Below are 26,659 nucleotides of genomic sequence, written 5' to 3'. Positions count from 1 at the left end.
AGCGGACGCATATGCGTATGTTAATATACATACTCATGTGGGTATGTATGTGTGCTTATGTTGTGGCAACACAGCATATAAAAATTAACATTTGCACTAGTTCACATTTTATTGCGCTGCAAATATTCAGATGTGTGTGTGTGTTGGTTTCGGGTGGTGTAGTGGTTTTATTGTTGTTGTTGTTTAAATAGCAATTTTGTTGGTGTTTTGTTTGATGTTTACGTGCGAAAATTGCTGTTTTATTGCATTTTATGCGCACACAAAAGCGACGCCGGACGGACGAGTGAAAGTTCGATGATCCTCAGCGACGCTGACAGCCGCCACAGCGTTGTTGCAGTTGCCGATAGCCGTGGCAAATAGTGATGCTGATCACTGTGGCAATTGTTAAATGGAGGGCGTTTTTTGGAAAACGAACGATTGTGAATGAATTGCGCTGATTTCGGTATGCGAAAGCGTCAAGTTTGTCTGAGATGACAGCCGCTGCTGCGGTGCGGTGGCAGTCATCGCATGACTTATGATTTGTGGTAAAGCTGACTACAGTTTTGACTTGTCGGGTATATGTGCATTTCGGTTTTGGATTTCATAAGCAATGTGATTGCGAAAAGATAGCGTTAGGCGTAAGATAAATGGCAGGTCTATGCGAACCGCACCCACGCAAAAAATTTTGACTCGTCAAATTTTTTTCGCTACTGTAGTGAGTAATTAGAAAATTTAGTAAATTTTTTGCTTAAGTATAGTGCTTTGCTTTGCTAAAGTGTCATGAAAAAGTATGGATGTTTAAAATTTTAGGTTCTTATGAAAAGCTTACAAATTTCCACTGAACTAACTATATAACTTTTCAGAGTAAACAAAACTATATAATAGTATTAGTATCTCATAATTAAATGTATCAAAGAGATATTACTAATCCAAACTGTGATTTTCCCATCACACCAGTTTTTTATGTCGATGTCATACGTTGGTCACTCATACGCTATGGTCAACCTTGATAACTCCTCAATATGTGTGTAGTACATGTATAATAACTAAACATTTGCAGTTGTGTAGAAGTGTATGCACGTATGTATATCACATATGTATGCTACACATATACACACATCTATGCTTTCTGGCAACTCTATAAGTCCTATGGAAAAAAGATCTACAATTTTTGTATGAACACCTTTATCACATAACATTTTTACATACATTTTTTTTTTGTTTACTTTGACATAAAATATTTATTTTACGAAACTTTGTGTGAATTAACATTTTTACTTTCCAAAATCATTATTATTTTTTCCCTTAATTTTCATTTAGTATCGTAAAGAAACCTAAATTTTCAACGACAAATTCTCGCGTCAAAATATTTGATGAAAAAGTAGTCGGTTGGTTTTTCTGCGTTGAGATCTCTAATTTTTAACTGAAAAAAATATATATAACTACGATAAGTTTTTTTAGAAAAGTCTCCACGAAATTACCCAAAACTGCTTTTTTATTACATTTACCTGTTGCTTCGTAGTAGCAGCTAAAAGAACCGTTAGTTAGTATTCGTTGTATAGCGTAGAGAACAACAGTTTACTTTAGTTTATTCTTTTCCATTTCAAATGATTTCCTTTATTTTTGTTATATTCTCTTCCTTTTCCAATGATTTTTATCCTTTTGATCTAATACTAGAATAAAGAATTAGCCAAATATTTTGAAACAAGCTATATTTATATATAATAAAATTTTACTTGAATCTACTTAAAATTTGTTTATTAAAACTTATTTTTTTATATTTTTTCATATTTTGCAACCTTTCAATGCATTCGATGTGTTTTTTGCGAGTTTTCAATTTGTGAGTGTGACTGTAAATAAACCACAACATAAATATTTATTATACAATACTAGACGAGTTTGGTTTACACAACCATTATACAGACACACACACACATAAAAATATATGTCTGTACATGCAGCCTGCCAATGCGGCAGATGTTGCTGATACAATAATTTTATGATTTTGGTTGCGGTTTCATGTTGCATGCATTGTTGGCAACGGAACGAACTGTTTAATCGATTTTTACAGTTAGTTTTGAAATCATTAATAATTACAAACAGTGTAAAATATCATCATAAAAATTTGTATCTAGTATGTAATCATAATGATGGTCGTAAGCCCTTGTACATGTCCATATCGTCACCTGAAAAGCAAAACAATGTACCATCAAAAAAATCGAAATTGAGCTTTTTATTGCTTACGATTCACAACGTCATATTATACTATATATGTAATATCGTCAAATTTCAAGTTTCCGCTCTCAAATATAACCAATATATAACCGTTTTATAACCAAAACCCAAATTTTCTTTCAATATGGGTGGTTTCTATTACATTATTTTTCCTTCGCCTGCAAACTTATGAAAAGTGATGTTACGTTAACTTGAATTTAAGTGCGGATATATAGAATGTGTTTATTAATAGCATAGTTTTAAAATATTTGAGAATTTTTAAATATTTTTTACGTTTGAGGAAAAGCATGTAACAACATACATATGAAAAACTTAGATATCGGTAACATACTCAGCTCTCTTACTAAAACTCAGCTTCGACGAAGTTAGATTTCATTGTGATGGCTCTTATATAGTTTTAGGCACTTCCAAGCACATCTCGCTTTAGGAGACTGTTCAAAGCGTAACTCAACTGACGTACTCTTTATACGAGCAATTTCTTCAAAACTTTGCTGTGATCTGGTATTAAATTCTGGCCTTAGAGACTAAAATATAAATCATTTCTTTTTCATGTTCGGTACAAGTGGCATCAATATAATGTTCTTGTCATTTGTCATTTGTCTGTAACAAAGAAATATTAATAATGACTAACCGAGCCTTTTTATATGTTTTATACTTATAGTAGATTTTAATTCACTACTCGACAATGAAAAAACAATATTTTGTATAAAAAAAAAAACTCTGAGATCTGTTTTCACTGTTTTCCGTGATTTCCACAGAAGAGTATTTCTCGTTTTGTGAAGAACTCAATATTTTATTTTGAAGGACATTTTTTTTTTAACTGAAGAAAAGGCCAAGTACGCGTCTATTTTCATCACTAGATGCAAATAATTGTCCACTTTTTGATTACATAAATCCACAATTTTCTTCTGAAGGTAAAATGATTTCGGAAGGACGGTGGGATAAGATTGCTTCCGTTGCTGATATTTAGCAGTGAGACTGTCAATTAACTAACTAAAGAGTGTTTTTTAGACATGTGGTCTTCAAGAAGAAATAAAGCCCATATAATTTAACGTTATGGCCAAGATATTATAAAGATAAGGGTTGTCATTATGTTTTAAAACTGATTTCGGGCAAGTGATTATAGCTGTTGGCTCGAAAAAATTCAAGCCGAGTGGAACAATTTTCGACCACTTTTAGCAGCAATTATGGTCAGTCGTTCTGGTTTCATTCTTAAACGAGTTGCGTTTTGTAATAAGACACCCGTTGTATGGTAGTGTTGAGATACGGATGATCATAGGAATCGAATTGTGGACCAATTACCGTTATCTAATATAATATAAAAATCTTAAACTACTTTAAGTAAATGGTCAATTATGTCCGGATGGAAAATGATTCGCGTCTCGCGTGATAAGACAGCTATGCTAGAAAAGGTAAAAAATTGGACCAGTTTATTGATTTTTATAAGCTTTGTCCATCTATCCGTCAATTTTTATACACGCGAACTAGTCCACCATTTTTGAGATATCGGATTTGAATTTTTGACCAACTTTTTTATTTGATAAGACTTCTTCACGAAATTTGGCATGGATTATTGCCCAAGGCGATGCTGGAATTTCCGAATAAATTATTTAGATCGGACCACTAAAGTATGTCTTTAAAAGATATGATATATTTAAGATCTTTTTCTTGATTTTTATCGGCCAGTATCTATGGAAGCTGATACTGACCGACGAAAATCAAATTAAAGATCTTCATAAGATCGATGTTTTCTTTATTATGTAACTTTAGTTCTATTTGAAGGTTGTTGTTATCAAGCAAAGTGGCTGGAAAGAACTAGTAAAGTGCTTTCCGTTAAATGGTAACCATTGGCGGGTTACGCTTTCAGATTTATTTTTATATACGTATGTATGTATGATTGAACAGGCTGGCGGCCGCACTTTGGCTATCATATCATTTATTATATATATCGCTTTATATATAGTTGCTGCAAGAAATAAACCTGGAAAAGGTACTATGACTTTGCATATATGGTATGCTTTCTTCATTTCCATATTCAAATTTGCATGAACATAAAAATATCTTGCTCAATAAGTCTTTTAAGAATTTGTGTTATGAATCAAACCAATAAACTATACTTGCTGGTGGTTTTATTGCTTGAAAATTATTCACTTTGCTTTTAAAAGCAATTCTAAAAGTTAATGTGCTATACTTATGTAAGAAATGGGGAATGAATAACACGTCTAAATTCACACTCTTCAGATTTTATTTTTATAAAGAAAAGACTTTATACGAGAGATTTCAGACATTTAAGCAAGAATTAATATGCGCATGCGCATAAGCTCAGTGCAAGAATGCGCTCTTTGACGCCAACTTTTCCATTAAAAATTAAACTTTGCGCTGTGTGCCAACTTTATTGGCTGAACAACTTTCATTTTTTTATTCTGCTTGCTGTTTAAGTAACTATATATGTATGTATTTGTATAATACCAACTTACACTACAACCTGTGCATTACATTCGTACATACAAACAATAGGTATGTGAACACATAAGTACAATTGTACTCGAAGGCATGTAGACACGCCGCTTGGCTTGTACTTTTGCAGATCACCGCTGTACTTTGCTTTGCCTTGCTTTGCTGCTTGGAATAATAATCACAGCGACACTCCTTTGTGGAGCCAAAGGTTTGTGGGTGCGCAAAGTTAACCGGTGTTGTTGTTGTTATTGTTATTGTTGTGCTATTGCTGTTGTTACAAGAAATTATCAGCACCATTAATTTGCATTGCTGGCGAGTAATGTAAGGCACCGTTATTCTAACCGTAATATCAGGTTCAATGTATCCGCTTGAATTGGCAGCGCTGTCTGTGTGGGTGCTATATGCCGCGCTGCATATATAAATATTTGCGACTGTTATTGAAGCATTTTTGTGCATAATAATATGAGAAGAAAAGTCTAGAAAGAAGCAGAAATAACACTTGAATTTAAGGTGAGGAGGCTTAAATAATAATAACTTGAATTTCTTGGATTAAAAGTGAGAGGGGGCACGTAAAAGAGAGAGAGAACGATGTTGTAGAAATTTTTTATAATTTTTTCCAATATCTGTGGGTGTGTATAGATAATTTCAATAAAAATTTATTCTATTTTGATAAATTTAAAAAAAAGTTGTTGTTGTTGTGGTGTTTGCAGAGAACATTCACCATATAATACTGGTCTAGGCTGCCGAGTAGACACTCTTCGGACGGATATACAGGTATGTATGTAAGTTCGTGAAGCTTCAGGTGTCATTAACATATCTGCCTTGGGAATGATCAAAAAGAAGTAATATTTACACCATGCAACAAAATAAAATTTTTTTAATAAAAAATATCTACCAAAAATTTAGTATGTGTGTTTGAAATTGCATACTGTCTCTTATCGATGGAAAATATATTTTATAAATCTCTCCAAAAATTATATAAATGAAATCTACCTTCTTCTTAAAGACTATTTTTCGAGAAATTACAATCAATGTTGTTATTATTGTTGTTGCTGTAGCAAAAAATATATTTTTCAGATGAAGGTTCAGAATGCTTCCTCTTCGGCCTCGATTTTCTAGACTTGATTACCGTGAAAACTGTTAAAAAATAATTTTTTACACTGTGCAACAAAACAGTTATTTTTTGAATATAAAATTTGTTTTCGAAAACGAACGTTTGGTGTGTTAAAGGGTTAAACAATGCGCCAGACCTTTATTTTTCAGACTTTTAAAAATTAATTTTTTGGTTCCCTCGATCACTTATAGAAAGCTGGCATTGCTTTCAGGAATAAAAAAAATGTTCATATATGAACTTGATTTTGATCGGTCAATTTTTTTGGCAGATATAAGTTATAGTGATCCGGTCTGAACGATTTCTTCGAAGATTGCATCCATGTTTTGGGCAATAACCTATGCCATATTTGTTCAAGCCACCTCGATGCAAAAGTTCCCCATACAAGAACTTATTTTTAATCGGTCAGTTTATATGGCAGCTATATGCTATAGTGATTCGTTATCGGCGGTTGCGACAAATAAGCATCTCTTTAATGAGAAAAGGGGTTGTGCAAAATTTCATGAGCAATATCTCAGAAACTGAGGGTATATTTAACGCATATGCAGATGAACAAACAGACTGTCGAACATGACTAAATTGTCAAGCTGATTATTTATGAATATGTTTATATTGCATGGTGCCTCTGACGCTTACGCTTTGCTGCTACAAACTTCGTGCCAAATTTAATATAATAATTTTTTTATTACGAAAAATCGTATACAAAATTGTAAAAAAAAGTTATTTTGTTAAAACATTAAAGTCTTCCATCGCTAAATGCTTCCATCGAAACAATATCACAATGAATAATGATCAGTTTATTTAAACTAATAAAATCAATATGTTTTTAAGACCAGTTTCTCATTTATTTATTTACTCTAGTTCGCCATTTGTGCTGGCCTCTAATTATTAACACGTTCTCTTCGCAGATGTTTATCTCAAACAATACTCTTCCGTGTTTTTGTAGTTGTGTTGTGTGTGTTTTTGTTTTCGTTCTATTTATTTATTTTTTTTTACTCTTTGCTACATTCGCCTATCGGTTGAACACTGTGTCTGCTAATGCTGCATTTTATTGACTTAATTCATTAGCGGAAATATTGACCGCGATTATGGTCATGGTCCATTGCGTTAACATCTTCTGGTCGAGATGGCAAACGCGCTTACATGACAGACCTTGGCATTTATTTATGTGTACATTTGAGTTGGTTTACTAGAACAGTCTGTAGGAAATTCTTAGGGATGATTAGTGAGAATATTTTTTTCTGTTTTTTTTTATATCTTTATAAAAATATGCATATTTTCTCTCAGAAATTCATCCTTACAACATTCTCTTATTGTTCTTTCTTTTTCGTGGTATCCACTTTAAAAATAGGGAGTTTGGTATGAGGACCCATCGCGATGAAGTGTTTAGGTCCTACCATTTCAGTGAACGGTGCGAAACGGACGTGCTCATCAGCCAGCTCATTCCCGGCTCTGGTAAATTTTGAACTTATCGAAGTACTTGCTTTTGGTTTATTTCATTATTTGCCCAAGTTTTCGTACAAGAGTGGGTGTACTCAGATTTCACAGTTGAGTTATTCAGATTATCAGCAAAGTTTTTTCGTAACTTGATTTCGTATACAATCTCAAGTCTTTAACACTTACATATATGTATATTTATATCGGCTTTTCTTGCTCTTTCTTTTGCTAATAATCAGACACAGAGTGCTCATTGTGCGTTCAGAAGGTAGATTCGTCCTCAGTCTGTATTCACTAGTGCAGGCGCGACAAGTAGTCCCAATTGGGCTCTGGAGAGATTTTAACCTATCCTTGCTTTGAAATGTATAACTACGTGCAGCCAATCTTTAAAAATATACTTAGATATGTGAATATTATGTGGTATGCGTGAGAACTAACCATAAAAAGTTCTTACTGATGCTCTGCGTAAAGCCAGCTACGCCACATAATTTTACCTTCATATTTCCTATTGGCCTCTCTGGCCGTTCTTCTTCGTCATTGCGCGAATTCTTTGCCTTTGTTGTCAGATATAAAACAATTTGTTGCGCATAATGGAGTTGGAAGTAAATGACAAGATGCTGTTAATGCAATTTCTTCGGCACTCATTCTGACACACAACGGCAATTACGAGGGACGTTAGGCGGTTTTTATGACATGTAGTATGCGCTCACACACATTTTCCTTCGTGTGTTTTTATTTTTAACGCTTTATGGTTTGGTTTTTGTTGCGCTTAGAAGCGCCAATGACAAAGTTGGTGACGTGCAGCTGCAATTGCTTCGCTTTGACGAGGTGATGTGTCATGCGAGTGTGCGGCTGCCGCACGGCGCCGCTGCTGCGGCATAAGGCATGTATGTGCCTTGTAAACTGGTATGCCAGCCCTCATTGTTGGGCTGCATGCTGCGTTGCCGTGTGGCAGTGTGTTCGCGTGTGCGTAAAGCCGCGTGTGTCGCATGTCATTTGCACTCAGCATTTGTGCCATTTATAGCAAACGAGTGGAAGAAATTCCAAAAAGAAAAAGTGCTGCAACAAATGCAAAACAGTTGCAGTCAAGCTGAGTTGATGCGCGCATTGTGAGGGGCAAAAAATCTGCAATAGGCATTTAGCGTTTTTGCGCTGTTGCTTGCAACTTTTTTCAAGCTCTACTTTTTGCTTCTTTTGCACATTGCATATGAATGCCTGTACTTATGACCCTTAGGCAACACAGTTTTACCATGTTGTTTTTGCATTTCATTGGCTTCTGTTTACGTAAGAAATCATTAAGAGTCATATGCTGGCGTACTTATAATTCTCTTGGCATGCACTTGGAAGTGTTTGGAAAATTGATTTTTAACGTCTAGCATTATGAAATTGCATTAGAGCCTCATCAAGACTCGGTCTGGTGATAAATTATGACGAGGTGGGTTTATGAAAAAGCGTTTAACTCATTTAGAGCGTTATAACTGCTTTAGAGTGAAGTGGCGTGGCAAAAAAATTGCTATGTAAATCAATATATCTTAAGAATAGAATAAGAAAAAGTACCCGGAAATTATAAATAAAACGTAAAATATTTAATAATTCATCAATATTAATTTGTCACCTTCAAAGTAATCCCCACCAAATTTAATAGACTTATGCCGACGATTTTTCCCGTTCTCAAAACACTTTTCATAAGCACTTTTTGTGATGACCTTCAGCTCCTTCAGTGAATTTTGTCGAAGAGAAACTTCGATGGACTGAAGATGGGTTGCACGGAGCGACAATTTCAGTTTGGGGAACAAGAAACAATCACACGTGGCCAAATTTAGTGAATACGGTGGTAGATCCTTGGTATTCACTGCGTTTTTGCCTTCAAATGTGGTCACAGTCGTGGTCTTTTTGAAAAAAAAATTCTGCTTTATCGGGACAAGTCAAGCAAAAACGCGTTTCATACCTAAAATATCCACCAAAGTCATTTGAATATACTCGCGAGAGATGTCGAGCCCTCTTGCCATCTCTCTAACACTTTCAGGGTATCATATCCTTCACCTTTTTAAAGTTTTCGTCAGTTGAAGGTCATCCTGAACACTGTTCTGCCAGCAGTTTTTTCTCACTTTCGCGCAAATTTATTCTTCACAATGTGTCAATGTGTAAAAGGCTCGTCAACTTCGATTTATGAGAAGTTTTTTATGGAAAAAATCCACTCAAACGTTTCCCGATTGATGTTAGTTGGAAAGCTAAGAACAAACCATATAAGAATCATTTGAAAATTTTATTACTTCAACAAATAAAGAAATAAGTAAAAAATAACAACACAGAGCTTATGCGGGAGAACACTAATTTTCGTTTGCATGCATTCTTAGTATATGGGTTATACCTATAACAACAACCTATAACAGCAACAATATTGTTGCTCCTAAACAGGGCAGTTTTCCTTTTAAAACACCTGGACATTTTCGTCGTCGAGGCATTGCGGCTACTTTATTAAATTATGGGCGAAGGACGCAAAGGAGTTCATAACAAACCAAACGCGACATCTAACATAAAAAAATAGCGGAGTAACTGAAGTGTTGATAAAAAGATCTATTCGAATTTCAGATATACAGAAATATTCCCGAAGAATTGTACAGAGCAGTGTAATACTTAAATGGAAACGATGAAGTGTATGCGTACAATTTTAAACTGATAACTGATCTTTCCTCAAAAATTATACAATTGACAAATATTGGGATTGGTAGAACAGAACTGCAACCAAATATGCAGTGCAATGGATCATATTTACCAGCCTACTTTTTCGTTTTTCCACGCTTGAGGACTGGTTCATAATGTGCAGTACACTAGGACTGATTGTCGATTGAACTGGAGTGTGAAATGATTGAGCCATGTGTCTCATGTGTCTATTGTCACAAACCGGGGCAAAAATTCGGTTTCATTATGATTAAAGAGCACTCAAACACTTCTCAGAATCAGCAATTGGTTGTTTTAGTTGGATTATAAACTTATGCGGCACCCACTTTGCTCAGAGCGGTCTATTGTCAAATAAATAAATAAATAGTAAATAAATAAAAAAATAATAATAATAAAAATTTTCAGTAAAATGCCAAATGAAATGAAATATTCCATAGTCAAAGCAATTGTAGCAGGATCTAGTAATATATAGTATAATTTTGAATTATGACAATGAAAGAACAACACCCTAATAATCGAAGAAAACAGTCAACATGACCTTGATTTTTGAGCGACTTTGGCGCGATTTTTTTGGTCTCGGCTCCCTTTTGGCACGATATTCGCTCGATTGATCGGTTGTTTCGGGGTCGTAAGCAGAGATCCAAGTCTCATCGCCAGTTATAATGCGTTTCATGACACTCTGGTAGTCGGAAAGCATCGTTTCACACACTTCAACGTGACGCCTTTTTTCTAAAAAGTTCAATGTTTTCGGTACCAGTCAAGATTTGACGCGCTTGAGGCCCAAAACTTCCTTCAAAATGGTATTGGCTGAGCCTTTCGATATGCCAACTTCATCAGCAAGGTCTCTAATTGTAAATCAACGGTTTTTCAAAACCAAACCTTTGATTTGTTGAATGTGAGCTTCGTCGGTTGAGGTTGATGGTCGCCCTGGATGCTCTTCGTCTTCGACACGTTCACGGCCGGCTTGGAACTCACTATACCATTTGTAAACATTTTTTTTTAGACATAGCCTCATCACCAAAGGCTTTCTGCACTAGGTACGCCGACAATTTTAAACTTTTAAGAGCGATTTAAATTGCGAAATCATATAATATTCTGTGCACGCACTTTCTGCTTACTTTTGCACAATTGGTTTAAAATTCTCAAACTCTTCGCTTGTACAAAAATTGACGCAAAAATAAAACAAACATTAAATTTCTTACCATTGTCTGACAACCCATTTTCCTGACCTGACCATGGAATTAGACTAGAAACCTGAAAATAAAGTAAAATAGCGTTACACACACTGGCGCACATTGTATGTAGCGATGACAAATTATTTCACACATTTGCGCATACTCCCCTTTGGTCATTTCCCACCTTCAGCACTGAAGGTTTTATTGCCAGCAGCGCGCTGCAGATATTGCGGCAAGCCACATTTGTCGTATATACCTATTAGTCATATGGAAATAAATAAATATGTATATACATACGTATATGTATGTACACCGGTATGTGCTCACCCATGCTAGCCACCGGCCTGGGGTTAATTGCCGAGGTTATTACAGCACCATCATTAGCATAGGGCTCACTTGTCCTACGGCGCGTTCTCAGCGTCAGTGTGGCACTAAAGTGGCATTAATGTTGCCGGTACGGCGTTGTACAAGTGTACATATATTATAGTATAGGTATGCATTGCTATAAGGCCCGCAGACGCAGCAGAGCTGGCCATAAAAAGTTTAGTTATTGTATTCTCTTTGTTGTTGCTGCTTAAAAAATGCTATAAAGCTTTTGCAAGTGGCCATGAGCGTGTGGCCGTTAGTCGCTGTTGACAAACGCAATTTAATGCAGCAACGCAGCACCAAGGCACAGATATGTATATGTATGTGTGTTTGTTTGTTTGTGTTTTATGGTGCGTGCGCGCGTGTTTTCTCAGTGGCGGATGTTGGGCCATGAAATAGTGCAAAATTACTGCTTGTCATTGCGTGTCACTCTTGCGACTAATTCTAATTATTATTTTTATTTGCTCATTAGAATTTCCTCTCGCCTGCGCCACCTTGCATTCCATCCGCCATTGTCATGCATTTGACTTTGATATATATTTCGCTGGTTTTTTTTTCTCAAGCCAGGCTCATACACACATACACCTTGTGTGAATATCCCTTTGTTTTTGCTGCAGAATTTAAACGCTTTTGTTGTTGTTGTCGAAATGTTTAATTACGCTGGATTATTTCAGTTTAAACGCTCATTGACAATGGCCAAGCGTGTGCCTTTAGCCGTCATTGGCTTTCAAAGCCATTAATACAAAAGAAAAACAATGAACAACAACAACAACAACAACGATGAAAAAGTGCAGCAAGGAAATCTGCATGCAAGGTGCCATTCTATGTCATTCCAGCTCATTATGCAGCCATTATGCAACTCAATTAAATTAATGTTAAGTATACGCCAGGTGTGACAGCCTTTGCTTTGACTTCACCTTTCAACGGTGCTGTAAGCGCTTTAATGCCGAAGTAATTAATTGAAATTGCTAGTTAATGAGCAGCGATTTAATTAAATGAGTTTTAAAGTGTTTTTTCATTGTTTTTGCTTTAGACAAATCTACTCATATAATGCCATGGTTACTCTGCGGGGATGAGAGTAATCAAAGAATTTGGTTGTTGTAGTGAACTTAGTGATTATACTGATGTTAAAAATCTAAAAAAGTGTTAGCTAACGCACAATTTAATATTATTGAAGATAGTGCTGCTTATGCAAAAAATGCTTGTTGCACTTTGGTGATGTTTTTTTTTACACGAATAGGCTCCCAAATTTTGATTTGAGTTTAAAGATTATATTCGTCTCTTTAATAAGTATTGTAACAAACCATTTTTTTGCGATATTTTAACCATTGAAAGTATTTTATCCTGGCCTATGAATCGATTTGTAGCTTTCATCAACCTGCTTTTATAGGTCAAAAGAGAGCTAAGGATTTTAGACGATAGTTTTTGACACTGAAATAAACTTAAAAAATAAAAAATGTTACAATTTCGAAATTTATCGCAAAACTCAATATACTTAGGTATTTATATTGTTTTTTTTAATACCATATAATCTTATTATTTCCCTATTGCGCCAAAATGTAGGCTACAGTGCCTACGATTTAAAGATAGGTATGCTTTTCCGATATTTGCAAATGATGAGGGAATGAATCCCATATTAAGTTTTTCAAAATTGTATGTATGTTTATTACTACCTCTACATCTACTTTAATATTAGGCAGACCTGTCCTCAGATATGTCCTCACGGACCCCGAAATTCCGTTTTCCTTCCACTGCAGTCTTGGAAACTTGGATCACTGTGTTTTAGTTTGTTTGTTTTCTTTGTCAACTGCAAATCCAATGAGCTAGCCAGAAGAGGCACCCTTGTCACATGGGAATGGGTTCTTTAAGTTCTGGCAATAGACCAATGAACATTGCTTGCGCACCGAAAATATTGATCCATGGCCCACTTCTGTGGTATTACAAGATGTTTTTGGCCTAGAGTAGAATGCAGGAGATCTACTGAACTACTTGCCTTGGGCAACGTTTATCTTGCCGCAATCGTAGGAGTTTTTTTTTAGTCAAGTACCAAAGTGGCTAAAACCTTTTCGAAGACAAGTTCTCAAAATTGTACAGAGTCTGAAGTAGAATCATCCAAGTACTTTCTCCACCATTTCTAGCCTTTGTAAGACTCTGGTTGAAACATCTCGACAGTCATACTTTCGGCGAACCAGAAGAAATCTGTGATAAACTCAAAGCACTTTGTCGGTTTATAAGGGTCTTACGGTCTATTATGTTGGAATTTTAGGTATCACAGCAGACAGAAATTCAAAGCTTTCCAGGTGAGATCCCTGTTTTGATCGCCCTTTTAACCTAACTTAATCTTCTCAAAAAATATTTCTCTCACCAGAAACTTTTGCTTTCATGATATCTCCGATCTGTAAATAAATTGGATAATTCGACCACTGTTGAGGTTACAATTTGTGCTATATAATATGTTGACATTTTTTAATATGTCTGAATTTCAATTTCCATTTTGAATTTTATATCAATTAGTAAATAAACCCATAAAAATATAAAAAAAAGTACAATAGGAAATTAATAAAGCATACATCATACATTGCACTGTGTCTTTTTTTCGCAAGAAAATGTGAGTTCAAACAACTTGATAAATGTATTTATTTAGAATAAAACACTCTACAGTCTAAAGAATAATCATTGCATTAGTTCCCAGTTGAGCTAACGTTAAAATCGCCGTGCCGTTATATGTAAAGTGCCTGCTGCTGAACTAAGCCAGACGTTTTCCCTTACGTCAGCCATAAACGTAACACAGCCGAAGCCATAGAATCTTCCATACACTAACTAAAATAAACATAATTCCTACAATATTTCCGCGATATTTAGAGAAATATTTTTGCAGACAAGACAGCTTAAAGAGCAGTTGTAGTTCCTCTATCTGCTATCTTCAGCAGGTTATTGATATTTACGAGAAAAAAGAATCGATAGCAAAAGTGTAACAAAATAACTAGAAGGTGTGATGTCTAGGAACTCAGTTATTTCCATACTAGAAAAAGGCATGAATAGATGTAAATTTATTTTATTTCACCAAAAAGTCAGCTCTACAATAAAAACGACTAACTTTAATAATTGTCTACCCCGTTCACTTCAGTTATTCGATAAATCAGTTAGTCGATGGCGACTAGGTAATTTAACATAATGTACACATTACCTTAATAGAGATCTCTTTCTTGGCTTATGCATAAACTGTGTAGTTTTGTCTTGTTAAATCGGTTATAAAAATAAGGAGGAGTTGTTTGGTTTATCATATATCGAGAAAAAAATCAGTAAAAATATCGTCGGGTCTGACTTTTATCAGTAAAAATTTCAAAAAGTCTTATATGGGATGGAGTTGTATTTTATGCAACTATAGCAGTACTACGACTATAACCGCGTAAGAAGTGTCTACGTCAATAAAGAAGAAGATATGAGTACTACAAAACTTAGTTGACAGTTTAGTAATTTTATTTTAAGTAGAGAAGAGTCATTGACGTGTCAACCATTCAATCATTCACTCTTATTTAGAAGCTTTAAGTGCATACTTGATTCAAAGTAAGAAAGAATAGTTTAGATAGAGAGGGTCTTAAGCAGCAGCGAAATATTATGTACCGACTTATTTTAATAATATTTGGTAGACGAAAACGTGACCACTATTTGCCACTTTTCCGCAGGAGGCATTATTCCAACAGTATAAAACTTTCATCTGTGTGCTGCACGAACTGATACAGCATCGTCACCGTAAACTTCTAAAATTTCATTGCTGGCTTGCGTGGTATTCTTCCCTTTTTTATAGAAAATTTTCAAAATATAGCGAATTTATTTATTATTTACACTCATTTTTGAGCAGCTGTAACTTATTTTAAACTTCCCCGGATTTAATTTTTTAGGTAAATTTTTTGGTTAAATGAAGGTTAAAATCTCATCTTTCTAACACTTAATAGTATGACACAATGTGATTGGTAACACAGGATAATTATATTTTAAATAAAAATTATTTCAGCAATATATGTTTCATACCACACAGTGCATTCCAAAGGCGCTAGATTAAAAAATTTCTGTTGAAAAGTACCTTGTTTATAATATTTGCAAAATTATTCACACAAATTCCGCGTTCCAAAAAAAGCGTTTAAAGACGGCGCACAGTCTAGCTAGCCTAAAGGGCACAAGTTCTCGAGGTTGTATCTCCGGAACTATTACTCGGATCAAGTGCAACATTCTATTCAATTAAAAAAACTCGATTTTTTGAAACCCATAAGCCCATGTAACCTCTTAAGGGCCTTGCATTAGGATGACACCATTTCACCAGACTTTGTCCTCAGTTTGCTATTTAAAAGTTTAGTTAGAAAGAGTGCGCTTTCAGAGGGAATTCTTGTCTAGAGTCACAAATTTCTGAACGCCATAACCTAGCCTAGGTTATTTATTCATATAGTGGAATATTCATTAAATGGGACGTGTCCATCATATCTCGATTTCCAACATTCTGGTCAACTAAAACCTAAACAAAGTTAGATCAAAAAATATGTTCACAAAATTGCGGCTACTTGAAAGCAATCAATTTTGAATTCTTCTTTTTATGTAAAGTTTTGGGTAAATTTTTAAGAGTTGTTTCGAGGCGAAAATAGCTGTAATTTATTAATTTGAAAAAAAACGTCAGAAGATTTTTTTATATAAACTGTGAAAAATGTGCTGTGTTTGAACTGGGGTATATGGTTGGGTAACAATTTTTTAATTCCAGGAATTCAGTAATGTTGCTACTCGTATAATTTCTTTGCAATTATTTCAGTTATAGTTATAACAGTTCAGAAATAGTTATAACAATTTCACTTAATTTTCCGTTTTGTTTAGTTGTTTCGCCAATTGCTTTTCGTGAATATTTAAAATAACTTTTTAGTGAATTGGCGTTGAAGACTTAAAAATACAGCAAAAAGCAACAAATCAGTAAAATGCATTGCAATAATGTAAAGCTTGCTTAATGAGCGCATATTTGCCTATAATCGAATGAATATGTATACGTATGTATGCATGTAGGCATGTAAGTGTGTATGGTACATTAAAGTAAAATAACAATGAACCAAAAAATTGCTTGCAAGTGTTGTACGAGTATGTACACATATCGATAAGTGAAGTACTTGTGTTATGGCGAAAAGGCTTGCAATAAAAAGTAATGCATTTGAGCACTTAAAAAATTGCTTCGCTATTTAATAACACACAGACTAACAAGTTAATTGCTGCGGGCCGAAATAGCCAAAACTTGACTAATTGAAATGGAATTTCAGCAAATTAATCGCCTTGCAATGAGTTGCACTAAGCAAGCATGAATTCATTTCTGTTGTTGCTTTAAAGTAGATATATACGAACTGAAATATATGTTCATGCTACATTTAGAGCGCTCTGAATCAATCACAAATGCTGCCACAAATCGTTGCACTACGGCGGCCAGCGTTGCCAACTCAATTCGATTGGAAATGGTGTATTTAGATTAAGCAGCGAATGCAGGTCAGGTCAATTTGCGACGCTTAGCCAACGCGCCATAATCCACAAAACGCTCTCACATTCCACGACTCCTTCATTTTGTTGCAACAAATACCAATACCACCCGATGCTTTTGCTTTTGTTGTTTTTCGTTGCACCGCTAAGCAAGTCGCCGATTGGCGGCCGCTCAATTCGCCGCCGTCGCACGTCAACATGTCAATGGATTATGCAATGCCTGCAACAATTCCACCGGCAGCACTCAATGCTGATTCTAGTTTTCATTACGTTTCGCTTGGTATTTTGTTGCCAAGTGCTTGTAGCAGTTGTTTGTTGCATGCTACCGCATAGCAGGCAGTGCGACCGATTATGTTTGGGTCGAGGCCAATTCCAATGCGCCAATCGGCGGCACTTCACCGGTCGCTGCGCGGTCTTAGTTGCCTGTTGTGGTGAACTTTTGATTTTTGTAGAATTTTTGGTGTGTGCTTTTTTCTTGTTTTTGTTATAATTACCGATTACTTGGCTTATACGTAATTTCCTAAAGCTTTTACTTGATATTCTTGTTTTAACTGTGGCAATGGAAGTTAGCTGCTGCCGTGGGCATGCTCGCATACAATGTAGACTAGTATACTTAAGTACATAGATACAACTATAAATATGTACATATTTATGTATGCGAGAACGTATATAGTATATATGAAAATGGTATTTATTAAATTTAGCCACACCTAGATTTGCGTTTACTCGATTTTGTTCAGTCTTATGAGTTCTTTTTCTGCTACTCGTACTATGTTCATAAATGTTTTGCGCATGCGCATAGAATTTGTTTGAAGGTTATGAAATGGCTGATTTCTTGCCGCTGTAATTAATGTTTTTTAATATCTGCTTCGAAGTGCAAAACAAATCCATTTGTCGCAGTCAAGAGCAAAGAACAATGGTACCGATATTTTCGTAAACAAATATAATATTGCAAAAAATAAAACAACACTGTGATGAATTGCTTGCGGGAGTAAATTTATTTCGTAGGCATTGTTTAGAGTATTAAAATGGGTTCAAGTTAGCGTTTGTTAATTTATTTCCAATCATTACATTGTATATCATGGAAATGAGCGAAATCAGTTGATAACCACGCCTACTTCCCATATAAAAAACTGTTAAATTCCATCAAACATCAATGAAGTTATTAGAGCAAAACTTTACTCAAATAGTGCCCTCAATGTATTTCATCTAACGCCCAAAAAATTGTCAAATTCGAACTCTTACATTCCTAGGACACACACACCAAATATGTGAACTCCAGTGCATTTTACCAATGATATCGCCCAATTTGCGAAACCCAGTTTTGAAATTTAGACAAAATATTTGTTCAGCATGCACCTGCGCCAAAAATGTATAAAATCGGCTCCCATATCCCTAGTATAAATATTTTCGAACTTCCGTTTGATTCTTCTTTCTTCAATATATTCTTCAATATGTAAGAAACCTTAAAGACGTTTAGAAATAACTGTCTCTAACAACAATATAACCTCTTGCCTAAAATGGATGAATTCAGAGCAATACTCCTCTAGTCCCCATATACCTAATATGCGGATTTTCAAATATCTGCTTGACCTTGTACCTTATTGATCAATCTGTGTCCACTTTAACGACGTGTTTTAAATTTTTTTGGTTTCTCTTGATCCCGTAGTGATATCCCGGAGGAACTTGGGGAAAAGGTGTCTGGTGGCGATGAAGAAAAAAAATTATTTGTACTACATATGAATGCAGTTAATGATCGAAGAATTACTAAAATTTTCAACTTTTGACAAAGTGCTTCAGTTTTTCTTCTCAAAAAGGTCTTGAGAACTTTTCCTTTGCTCTGTGCACATCATTGAAAATACTTACAAAGTCGAATCTGTGCAGCTATTTAATTTTGTGTATATTTTCTATTCTCGAGTTTCCATTGCTTGTCGTCTGATGTACGAGGTATGACAATTAAGTAATGAGACTGAAAAAATATCCATAAAAACCATATATTTGAAAATTATTCTACAACTCTGCCATCTTCTTCAAAGTAGTCCCCTTGGGCAGCTATACAGCGATTTCAGCGCGTTTTCCATTCTTCGTAACATTTCTGGAACGCTTCGACTGAGATGTCCGCGAGTACCCTCGTCACGGCCACCTGGATGTCCGTAATCGCCTCAAAATGGGTTCCTTTGACCACCGATTTTGTTTTAGGAAACAAAAAAAAGTCACAAGGTGACATGTCGGGCGAATAAGGCGGCTGTTGCAACACGGCGATCCCTTTAGAGGCCAAATACTGGGACACGCTGAGGGCGGTGTGGCACGGCGCGTTGTCGTGATGAAGGATCCAGTTACGAGCGATGTCTGGGCGCACCCTGTTGACTCGTTTTCGCAATCTTTCGAGTACTTGGCAATAGTAGACTTGATTCACAGTTTTCCCCGGTGGAACGAATTCTTTGTAGACGATTCCACGGCTATCAAAAAAGGCAATAATCATCGTTTTCAATTTCGATTTGCTTATGCGAGCGCTTTACGGCGGGGGGCGCGCGGAGGCAACAATTGTGAGCTGGACACGACTAAAAGCACTATCACCATACACTCTTACAATTTTAGCGTACGTTTCCGAAGCTGTTTCGCCCAATCTGGCGCAAAATTTTATCGCGACGCGTTGCTCTTGATTTCGTTTTTCCATTTTAGTGACGAGCACTACAAATACACGTCTACTCAATTTGACGTAGCAGGCGAACTAAACAAGCTAGAGCGATGGTACATTTATCAATGGAGAGGGAAGGGATGCTGGAAAAGAGAAAGGGATTTTCAAGGTCACAGGTTTACCACAAGCGCGGCAATAAAATCACTCTCATTACTTAATTGTCAAACCTCGTACATATGCATATTATTTCAAAAGCTGTTTCTATGTTGTTGTAGTGTATGGAGCAGGTATCGAACTTGGGTTCTATGTACTTATATTTTTTTTTTCAGTACGGAAATTCTGGTTACAAACAGGTGTCCTATTTTCATCGTTCTGGCGTGCTCTAATTGAGTTTGACCTAAAATTCTTCCTCACAAACCAAGTGTTGGCGACTACTTACAAGCAATTAACTTCCATATAAAATCTTTACGTCGCTTGCAATAATATTCAAAAGCACTACGTAAGCAGTATAAAGGCAGTTATTTCACAAACTCTGCAATAACTTACAGTTGCTGAGTGCTTTGATTTACAGCGGATTACGTCAAGCACGTTTATTGCAAGTGTCATAGGCAATTACTTGAGGAATTTGCTCAATATTGCACAAATATTCACATCGTTACACACACTACATACATACTTTGCATTTGTTTATATTTCTAACTGCATTCACTTCTGTAGAATTAGAAGGGCGCGGCAAGAGGCCACACTTATGGCGGTTTTCTCAATGTCTGGTTAGCAACTATCTGTTAGTTAAGCTCTGGTTAGTAAATATATTTATTTGGAAAGGAACTACAGCTGATGTCCGGGAGCTCCTCTAAAAACAGACATTTTGCGGTGACCAATATGTCTCTGATTGGTTTAACCGTTTTTGAGTATTGTTGACCACCGACTTTAAAAACGCCATTTAGAGAAAAACGCGCTTTAAGTTTGGCCTTGCATTTCCAATCACTCTGAAACACGTTTCAAATTGTGCAACTTCGAAAATATTCACCGAAACGATGTATGGGAAATTTATATGGTAGTAAACAAAGTTAAGTTCTTGGGTTGCGTTTAAAAACGTTGTGGTTCTAATAGTCATTAATTGTAATTTTCTACTAAATTGATAGTTCTAGCTCATATATAAAGTCTATTGAGTGGTTTAAGCATACAGTTTGTTCTCAGTTCGGTAATGGTTCGAGCATTGCAAACGTTCACTTTGTTTTCGCTCCCCATAACTTTAAGTTTTGGGGATCTGGGGGACAGGTCAAAACTAGAACTTCCTTCATCAGGATCTTTCCTTTCACAAGAACTGAGTAGTTCGATTCGTCGAGTTACGATCAACCCTAACTTGTTGAAACCATTAATCTTTTTCACGTTTTTGCAGACCAATATGTCTACTAACGTTTACCAAATCTTTTGATTTGCTTAACAAATATGACTCGATTATGGTTTTGAAGTAATCGGAGACGCAGTCACTTTTTGGCCATGAATTAAGGATGCCAAAATATATCTAACTTACTCAAACTTTAAGTAATTATTATTTTCAATAAATATTTAAGGATCAGATAAAATATGTTGGACCTTACAAAGGGTGTTTCATTTTGAGGTTCCCTAATTTTTAAAAGAAACACCGCAGAAACTTTAAATTTAATGGATAATGTTTATTTTCATGCGAAGGAACATTCCTTGGCATTTATTTTTTTTAGATTATCACTTTCAAATGTTGGCCGCGGCAAAGTCTCAGATGGTCCATTCGTTGAGTACAGTTTTCGACTGGTAACTGGCGAATAACACATGTGATGTTTTGCTCCAAGGCCTGAATCGAAGTGGGATTGTCCGCTAAGGATTTAAATTTTTCACATTCCCACAGGAAAAAGTCTAACGATGATGAAATATTTTGTTCACCGAAGTGTTCTTTTAATAAACCCATTGATTAACGCGATGTGTGGGAAGTGGGGCCGTCTTGTTGAAACTAAATGTCGTCGAGATCACGAGCTTAAATTTCAGGCATCATTTAGTCGCTTACCGCGGCGCGAAAATGGTCCCCATTGTCGGTTACGTTCTCACTTTTTGAAGAAATATAGACCGATGATTCCAACGGCCCACAAACCACACCAAACCGTTTATTTCCTCTATATGAATCTCTTCACGTCGCTCTCCGCCCCAAATGCGGCAATTATGCTCTTCTTATGCAGGTATGTCATCAATTTTCAACTGTTCATGAAGGTTCATCATGCCAGAATAGCACTCACAAAAATATTATAAAAAACTTTTTCCATAATATAATTTGTGATTTTGAATTGGCTTGAACTTATGACCCACGGTTTGGTGGTCACGTACTTACGGAATTCCGTTAAGACGCTTACTTTTCCGCTCTATATTCATATAAATTATTTACTCACATTTCCTACAGCCACTCAGCGGCACATGCGACATATCAAAGTAATCAACATTTCTGCGACAACTCGCCAATGGGTCCATGCAGCAGATGTTGAATAATTGTGGCAGTTGCAAAAGGTGAAGCTTAATGCAACGGCATTTGCACGCTCGATCGATTCGCCAAACGAGCGGTTAGTGACATTTTTGCTTTCCGTCACGCTACCGCAGCACAAACATGCAAACATAAGTACCAGCTTGGAAATTGCAAAGCGCCTGCGCGTGTGTGCCTCGCGGTGTATGTGGCAAGCAACACAATAGAAATTATCAAAAGTAACAAAATACTTTTTGAACTTTTGCAACTCGTTTGGTGTAATCATAACAAGCATTCAAATGCGAACACTACTCGTACTTACCGCCGAGACGATTGCGAATGTGAGTATGCCACAACTAATGTGTACCGTCATTTGTGCGGTATATAACGGTATTGAGTAGTTGCTTTTATTGTTGTTGTTGTTATTCCTGGTTACTTTCTTGCTATTGTGTTACGGGTGCTGCTGCTGAGGTGATCGAAATGAAAGTGATTTCGAGGAGTGGGAAGGAAAAACCTCATTTGTCAATTAATATCACCGCATGGCATCTCGAATGCTTTTCCAACTTTCTGCACTCGAAGTACTGCAATGAGTGCGACTAAGCACCATATACATATAAATTTATACATACATATGTACATATACATATATATACCGTTTGTATATATGTATATGCAGGCGCTGCTATTGTTGCAACGCTGGCAATCGGATACGGTAGCACAGTCCAATAGGAGATTAATGTTCAGCGTCCATGCTGTCGGATTTAAGAAAAGCTTTTTACGAACTAAAATGATGAGTTTATGAAAAGAAACTGTTTACACTTCGAGTTCCATGTGACACCAGTGACGTGATCTCGCAAAGCAAGAGATGTTTTTGAGCTGACTGTAAGCCGAGAGAATTAAAATAATTAAAGGAAATTATTAAGTTAAGTTGATAAGCAGTTCTTTTTTTTTATCATTTTCGATGAGTCACCGCTGAGATCAGTATTAAATCTAAATTTAGAGGATATGTTTTGAGTCTTTCAAAATCAAGTGTATATCTTTCTTTAAACAAGTTTCTTTCTTTTAATCCCAGTTAGATTTCGGATAAGTCGCTTTTACTCTTGAATATTTCACTGACTTGAAACGAAGCGATAATAAATCTTATATACTTTGTTCCATATAGAGTAAAGTTAACATCCACAAACACTTGGAAAGTATTCAAACAGCCGCTGCAACTGTCTCTCATTTCTAAAAGCGCCTGCTGCCAGGCTGATATTGTTGTTGGTGTTAATACAGGTTCCAAGATAGACGAAATTATCTACGACTTCAAAGTTATGACTGTCAAGAATGACATGGGAGCCAAGTCCCAAGTGCAATGACTGTTTGTTTGATGACATATCTCGTCTTGCCCTCGTTCACTCCCATATACGGCTTGAAACTTGAGGGCAGGTTTCAGAAGATGGAAAAAATTAATAAATATTTAGTTATTCCGAAGTTTCATTAAGCTTATATTAAGTCTCAGTTATACACCCTACTTCGCTTATATATACTATTATATTGTGATGATTAATTAATTAATTTTTCTTAATTTTTCCATTTACAGTACGGCCTACGCCAGCTTGATCTCTCGCTGCTCTCCCAATTGTGGGCGCTTAATGATTCGATACAAGAATTCCGTACGATGCTGGAATCACAAGAACTCGAACCAGACTCCTACTCACCGCATTCACCAACACCCTCTTCCTACGATTCTGTCTCGAGTGATGCGGAAGATGATGCCAACACAAATAACATGAAAAAGCATAAATCAGCCGATATGAATAAACCAAAAATTATAACAACCCAACCAAAATTAACGCAACGATCCAATTCGACGACGGAGCGCACCAGCAATGGCAATGCAACAGCGCCGCAGAGACCAACACCACCGAAACCCCTCGATATGCGACCAGTGCCGCGCATGCGCAGCGCACCGCCACCACCGCCCGCTAATCGCAAGTCGGCGGCACCGCCACGCCCCACATGATGCTATCTAACGGACTTCCTCGCCAGCATGAAGATGGTCATGTGCAAAGCGATTGTGAGCAACAACGGCAGCGGCTGCAGCGACGCGATTATGACGGCGAAACGCTGAGTGAAAGGGAGCATGAGAGGAGCAAGCGCTGTCGCTGTTGTAGGCGAGGAATTTCGACTGAAGTTTAAGCTAATCTAAGCTTAGCAATTAGAAAAACCGGTAGTTCTGATTACCTGCTGTGCATAAAAAACAACAACAAAAACTGCAAAAAGTAGCCTTGAAATTAAATTTGCTTAACTTTCTTAAATTAAGCTCGAATTTGTAGACACATAAAATAATGAAAGTAACTGAAGTGATGATGGAATCCAGCAATAAGAACAAGATATATAAAATAAAACTAAAAAAGGTTTGGAATTAGCATAGTTAGGGATATATATGTATATGTGAGTAATTTGTAACTTGCTGCATTGGGGGTCGGAGGGCTTGCAGCGCACCGGCTGTCCATCAATTAGGCTTATTTGTGTAGGTGCATACATACATACATACAATCTGCATACGTTTGTATGTACTCTTACATATTATGTAATAATATACATATGACGAAGAAAAGAATTTTAGACATAACGCATACATACACACATACATGCATAGGTTATTATTAATTCGGCTGTACTTTCGCTTTGGCATTTCTGAAAATCTCATAAAATATACACACTTTTGTAATAATTATTTAAACATCTATGTATGTATTTCTCGATAGCTCCAACTGGGCATTTCATTTATTCGATTTGTTGTAGTAATTCAATTTCCAGGCGGCGAAGTTGTTAGCTTAAAGGAATTTTATTGTATTTCTAACTGTATATACACACATACATGCGTTTAATATATAAAATAAATAATGTAAAATACTATATATACACAATCACATGCATGCATATACTATATACTTATATGCATGTACATATATGTGTATATAGGCGTGTATACATTTGAATGATGCTTGAGTTTTGCGTACTAATGCTAACTGCTAATAATGATTACTTTAATTGAATGCTATTGTAAATATGAAAAATTTTAAATATATAAATAAATAAAACCAGAAATTTAATTAATTGTGTCTTGGTTTTTTTTGTGGTCAAAGGCTAGCAAATAAAAAAAAATCACCGAAACTCCTTGAAAATAAAGAAAAAACTTCGGCTACAACGAACTATAATACTCTTCACAGGTGTGGAAATAAGGTATACAAATTTCTGTATTCATTTTGTGATCAGCTAGTTTGAGTGGCAGCTCTGGCCCAATATACCGGAAATTTTAGAGTTAATTTGGATAATAATCTTTACCATATTTCGTGACGATACCTTAGAAATAAAACAGTTTTCCTTAAAAGGACTTTAGTTTGATCTGTCAGCAGTACGCTGTAATTATTTGATATTGACGGTTCCGAAAAATGAAGAGCTTCTTGTGAATAAAATAGCCTGGGTGAAATTTCCTATCGATATCTCAAAAACTCAGGGACTAGTTGGCGTATATATAGACAGACGAACATGAATAAATCAGTTCAGCTCGTCATGATGCTTTATATACTTTATAGGTATTCGACGTTCCGAGGTCAAAATCGCTATCATTAATACTTCTCGAGATATTCGGCTTGATGTGTCGCAAAAGAAACAGGACTGTTGAAAAAAACAACAAAAAATTGATATTTTTCAAAAATTATATTTTTTATTCAAAGTAGTTTCCTTGTGCTTCAATACAGCGTTTAGCCCGGTCAATTAGCATTTCAAATGAGTGTTTAAGGCCATTTTCGGAATGCTCTTGAGAATATCGGTCGTCGCCTTTCGGATAGCTGAAATGTCCTGATACTAGTGTCCTTTCATGGGCAAATGAAGTTTTCCAAATAGGTAAAAATCACAGGGTGCCAGATCAGGTGAGTAGGGTGAGTGATTAATGGTTAATATGGAGTTTTTTGCCAAAAAATCAGTGATAAGCGTGACAAAAGACGCTTCATAACACCAAGGTAAAACACAGCATTAATCTTTTGGCGAGGTGGGACGAACTTTCGGTGTACAATACCCTCTGAATCGTAAAAACAAATCAGCATTGTCTTTATTTTTGACTTCTGAAAACGACCGACTTCTGATTGTCACAGAGGTCCTCACGACCTTCTTGGAATCGCATAAACCACTCATGCACATTACTACGAGATAGACACTGAACACCATAAACTTTTTGCATCATTCGAAATGTTTCAGTAAACGTTTTCCCAAGTTTAAAACAAAATTTAATATTTAATATACCAATAGGTGGCGCCACTAGAAACAGTTATATTTAAAAAGTTCTGTTTCTTTTGCGACAGACCTTTTATACTATATATATAGGGTGATTTTTTAAGAGCTTGATAACTTTTAAAAAAAAAAACGCATAAAATTTGCAAAATCTCATCGGTTCTTTATTTAAAACGTTAGATTGGTTCATGACATTTACTTTTTGAAGATAATTTCATTTAAATGTTGACCGCGGCTGCGTCTTAGGTGGTCCATTCGGAAAGTCCAATTTTGGGCAACTTTTTCGAGCATTTCGGCCGGAATAGCCCGAA

General features: G+C 35.9%; 1 protein-coding gene across 2 annotated transcripts in view; it reads left to right on the top strand.

Annotated features, from left to right (window-relative positions):
- Window positions 1-25,171, top strand: part of LOC105221903 (putative uncharacterized protein DDB_G0277255) — a 129,842-nt gene extending 104,671 nt beyond the window's left edge. For both annotated transcript variants that reach the window (XM_049447806.1, XM_019988863.3), the window contains exon 4: window positions 23,653-25,171. In XM_049447806.1, coding sequence (XP_049303763.1) covers window positions 23,653-24,075 — 423 coding nt within the window. In that variant the 3' untranslated portion in view covers window positions 24,076-25,171. The remainder of the gene's footprint in view (window positions 1-23,652) is intronic.
- The last annotated feature ends 1,488 nt before the right edge of the window (window positions 25,172-26,659 follow it).

This window comes from Bactrocera dorsalis, chromosome 2 (assembly GCF_023373825.1).
Source record: "Bactrocera dorsalis isolate Fly_Bdor chromosome 2, ASM2337382v1, whole genome shotgun sequence".
NCBI classification, from domain to species: domain Eukaryota; kingdom Metazoa; phylum Arthropoda; class Insecta; order Diptera; family Tephritidae; genus Bactrocera; species Bactrocera dorsalis.
This window is presented reverse-complemented; position numbering and strand designations above follow the sequence as displayed.